At 42.8% G+C, this 4,360-nt stretch overlaps 1 protein-coding gene across 1 annotated transcript; it reads left to right on the top strand.

Annotated features, from left to right (window-relative positions):
• Positions 1-831: 831 nt before the first annotated feature.
• On the top strand, positions 832-3,891 carry LOC123732705 (uncharacterized). The gene is made up of 5 exons (XM_045711962.1): positions 832-1,453; positions 2,412-2,798; positions 3,079-3,228; positions 3,358-3,434; positions 3,630-3,891. The coding sequence occupies exons 1-5, from the start codon at positions 1,234-1,236 to the stop codon at positions 3,753-3,755; spliced, it is 960 nt and encodes a 319-aa protein (XP_045567918.1). The 5' UTR covers positions 832-1,233; the 3' UTR covers positions 3,756-3,891.
• The last annotated feature ends 469 nt before the right edge of the window (positions 3,892-4,360 follow it).

Raw genomic sequence — 4,360 nt, 5'->3', positions numbered from 1 at the left:
AGCTACTCTGATACTGTTACTGACAGACCCAGCTACTCTGATACTGCTCCTCAGATGTGAAACCAAGGCCCCCCTTAACCCCTCCCCTACAGAGCAGCAGCACTAGCTGAGTAAACCACAACACACATAGGACTATATATGATATACAATCATGTTGACACAAAAACTCCCATATACGTATATATAAACACATGTAAACACATGTAAACATATACATACATTGACCACTACTAATGTTGATAAGTCTGATATTATGATGTTGGTATTACAGTACTCATATAAGAGCTAGTAACTGATTGGCTGAGAAGACACACACTCAGCACACAGGAAACCCACACTTCCTGTTGCTGTTGCCATGCTGCTGTTTGTCTACCGTTGTTATGTTGCTTTCTGTCTACCGTTTGGCCTGAGGAAGAGAGTTCATCCAAGTTATAAGTATTTGATGGATGGTGTAGGTCTCAAACTGCTGGTATTGATGGCTGGTATAGGTCTCACTCTGCTGGTATTGATGGCTGGTATAGGTCTCACAATCTGCTGGTATTGATGGCTGGTGGCCAATATATCACGTCTAATGGCTGTATCCAGGACGTCGTGTTGAGTTATCAGAGTGTTATGGTTTAATACTTAGTGTTTAGTCTCCATGTTATCAGAGTGTTATGGTTTAATACTTAGTGTTTAGTCTCCATGTTATCAGAGTGTTATGGTTTAATACTTAGTGTTTAGTCTCCATGTTATCAGAGTGTTATGGTTTAATACTTAGTGTTTAGTCTCCATGTTATCAGAGTGTTATGGTCAACCACTGGACTGGGGTCAGTAGAGACATCTGTGTGTCCCAGTTTAAAGAGACCTGTCTTACTGTCAGGTTACCTGAAATAGTTCATAGGTCAAGGGCAGGATTTGATTTATACCTTTAACTGCATTAAAACTGAATGTTCAATGTTTAATCAAGCAAACATGAGGTCAAACATGCGATCTAATATTAGGCCTACTGCCTGACTACAGGTATAAAGGCCTAAAGTTATATTTTTAAGCCTCTGTTTAAGTGTATTTTCTGGTTTAAAGGTCAACTCAGTCATCAAAATGTGTGTTTGTTTCTTCATAGAGTGTCTATAGGTCTCTTAAGGTGTTGCTATCTAAGGTGAACTCCTCAAAGAACTGAATATTTTCCATTGACGTCACGTTGGTGTGAAACCTGTTTACCTCGATGCTAGACCCTCCTCTTCCTGTCACAACATGCATTTCCGAGAAAAGGACCACAAGCTGAAAACTTTCCACTCGATCGAACCAATCGCTGCTTGTATGTCCTTTCATGGTAAAGTACATCTAGTCATGAACACGGAAATACGCAGCAAAGACCTTGTTACTCAAAGACCCAGCTACTCTCTGACAGTCACCATCAGACCATCAGACCACCAGATGGACAGGCTGTGTGTTTCTCTGATTGCATTCTTATGTGAGTAACTTTTTTACTGGGCCTTATAGCTGGATGATAGATGATTTCTTAATGTGGTTTTATGGTTGACCAGATTTGTTATCTAATTATTGTGATATTGTGATGACTGTGGTAAAGACATGACGTTTATATTTTCATGTGGAGAAGTTTATGATATCAAAGTGACATTGTGGGATTCATCCTAACACTGTTCCTCTGCTACCTGTAGGTGCTGTTTCCTCCAGTCAGTTCATCCTAACACTGTTCCTGTAGGTGCTGTTTCCTCCAGTCAGTTCATCCTAACACCGTTCCTCTGTTACCTGTAGGTGCTGTTTCCTCCAGTCAGTTCATCCTAACACTGTTCCTCTGCTACCTGTAGGTGCTGTTTCCTCCAGTCAGTTCATCCTAACACTGTTCCTCTGCTACCTGTAGGTGCTGTTTCCTCCAGTCAGTTCATCCTAACACTGTTCCTCTGTTTCCTCCATCATCTCCCACTCTGTAGGTGCTGTTTCCTCCACTCAGTTCATCCTAACACTGTTCCTCTGCTACCTGTAGGTGCTGTTTCCTCCTCTCAGTTCATCCTAACACTGTTCCTCTGCTACCTGTAGTTGCTGTTTCCTCCAGTCAGTTCATCCTAACACTGTTCCTCTGCTACCTGTAGGTGCTGTTTCCTCCAGTCAGTTCATCCTAACACTGTTCCTCTGCTACCTGTAGGTGCTGTTTCCTCCTCTCAGTTCATCCTAACACTGTTCCTCTGCTACCTGTAGGTGCTGTTTCCTCCAGTCAGTTCATCCTAACACTGTTCCTCTGCTACCTGTAGGTGCTGTTTCCTCCAGTCAGTTCATCCTAACACTGTTCCATTGCTACCTGTAGGTGCTGTTTCCTCCAGTCAGTTCATCCTAACACTGTTCCATTGCTACCTGTAGGTGCTGTTTCCTCCAGTCAGTTCATCCTAACACTGTTCCTCTGATACCTGTAGGTGCTGTTTCCTCCAGTCAGGATGGGATCTCTGCAGCAGAGGTGGAGCTGAGAGTCAGACCAGGAGACAACATCACTCTCTACTGTGACTGTAACATAACTTCTGGAGTATACATTATGTGGTATAGGAACTGTTCTCACAAGTACCAGCCTCCTCTAGTTATTTCAACTAACTTTTTAAGTTCCATCTCTCTCCCTGGATATAATGTGGTGTGGAACCCCTCTAACAACTCCTATGATCTACTGCTTGAGAACATCACTGAATCTGACCTGGGACTCTACTACTGTGGGACTATGGAGAACAATGTAGTGGATGATGGAGGTAAAGGAGGAATTAAATATAAAGAGTTGTACCACTATGGAAACATCACCACTAGGATTTCACTTGGTAAGAACAGTTATTATTCTGTCTTTATCTTCTGGCTGTATCTTTGGAATTATTAATATTGTATCAGTATTGGTGTGTCTGGTTTCCTTGAATGAGAGGAGGTTGAGTTGTAAGGAACGCTAAAGTAAATGTAACTTATTTTGAACAAACCCTCTGAGACTAATCTAAACTCATAAAATATCTCCTCAAATTTATGTTTAAACAACCAAGAGTCATGACTAACAACAGATTATTGACACGGCCTTGATTGTTTCTAAGAGTGTAGTTCTGTTTTGTCCAGACACCAGTCCTCCTGAGCCCTCCTCCTCCTCCCCTCCTCCTGTAGACTGTGGTCTGTGTTGGATGTTGCTGTTCAGTCTGTGTCCTGTGTCTGCTCTCCTCTCCTCTCTCCTCTCCTCCACCTGTGTCTACTCCTTCTGCAGAACAACAGGTAAACTCACTCTCTCAGTCAAGATTCACTTATCACTCATTCATGTTTTAAGTCTGGGTACTCCTAATCAATCTTACCTATTATTTAACTAATGTTGGTGTTTTAATGGTGATAACGCTTCCTCTGCAGCAACAACTGAGACTCAGGTTCCTCTGAACAGGACCACCACCAGGGGAAGTGGCAGCAGAGAGGAGACTGCAGTCAAAGTGGGTGTTGTAGTTTTATGTTGGGTAGCCATCTTGATTTTGTAGTCCATCTGTTTGTTAATCCAGCCCTATTCAAACTTTATTTTCAATGTCAGATATAATCAATAAAAACATAAGATACATCAAAACATATTGTATAATATTCATATTCATATGTCACTAATATTAAAATATGTCTCTGTCTCTCTCTCTCAGGAGGAAGGAGACCTGTGTTACGCCTCGTTAGATATCCGTCAAGGACAGAGGAGACCAAAGAAGAAGAAGAGAGTCCAGAACTCTGACTTCAGTACCTACTCAGCCATCAATACCAGCAGAGTGTGAGACATATACCAGCCTTCAGTACCAGCAGAGTGTGAGACCTATACCATTCATCAATACCAGCAGAGTGAGACCTATACCATCCATCAATACCAGCAGAGTGTGACCTATACCAGCCATCAATACCAGCAGACTGTGAGACCTGTACCAGCCATCAATACCAGCAGAGTGTGAGACCTATACCATCCATCAATACCAGCAGAGTGTGAGACCTATACCATCCATCAATACCAGCAGAGTGAGACCTATACCAGCCATCAATACCAGCAGAGTGTGAGACCTGTACCAGCCATCAATACCAGCAGAGTGTGAGACCTATACCAGCCATCAATACCAGCTGAGTGTGAGACCTGTACCATCCATCAATACCAGCAGAGTGTGAGACCAGTACCAGCCATCAATACCAGCAGAGTGTGAGACCTATACCAACCATCAATACCAGCAGAGTGTGAGAGCTATACCATCCATCAATACCAGCAGAATGAGACCTATACCAGCCATCAATACCAGCAGAGTGAGACCTATACCAGCCATCAATACCAGCAGAGTGTGAGACCTATACCAGCCATCAATACCAGCAGAGTGTGAGACCTATACCATCCATCAAT

This window comes from Salmo salar, unplaced genomic scaffold (assembly GCF_905237065.1).
Source record: "Salmo salar unplaced genomic scaffold, Ssal_v3.1, whole genome shotgun sequence".
Classification (NCBI taxonomy): Eukaryota; Metazoa; Chordata; class Actinopteri; order Salmoniformes; family Salmonidae; genus Salmo; species Salmo salar.
Note: the sequence above shows the minus strand (reverse complement) of the source record. Positions and strands in the feature narration are given on the sequence as shown.

Excerpts from the sequence above, each read along its gene's own strand:
- LOC123732705 (XM_045711962.1), top strand. The coding sequence starts at position 1,234 with ATGCATTTCCGAGAAAAGGACCACAAGCTGAAAACTTTCCACTCGATC. Across the intron at positions 1,454-2,411 it reads TTCTCTGATTGCATTCTTAT|GTGCTGTTTCCTCCAGTCAG; the intron begins GTGAGTAACTTT and ends TGATACCTGTAG. Across the intron at positions 3,229-3,357 it reads CTCCTTCTGCAGAACAACAG|CAACAACTGAGACTCAGGTT; the intron begins GTAAACTCACTC and ends CTTCCTCTGCAG.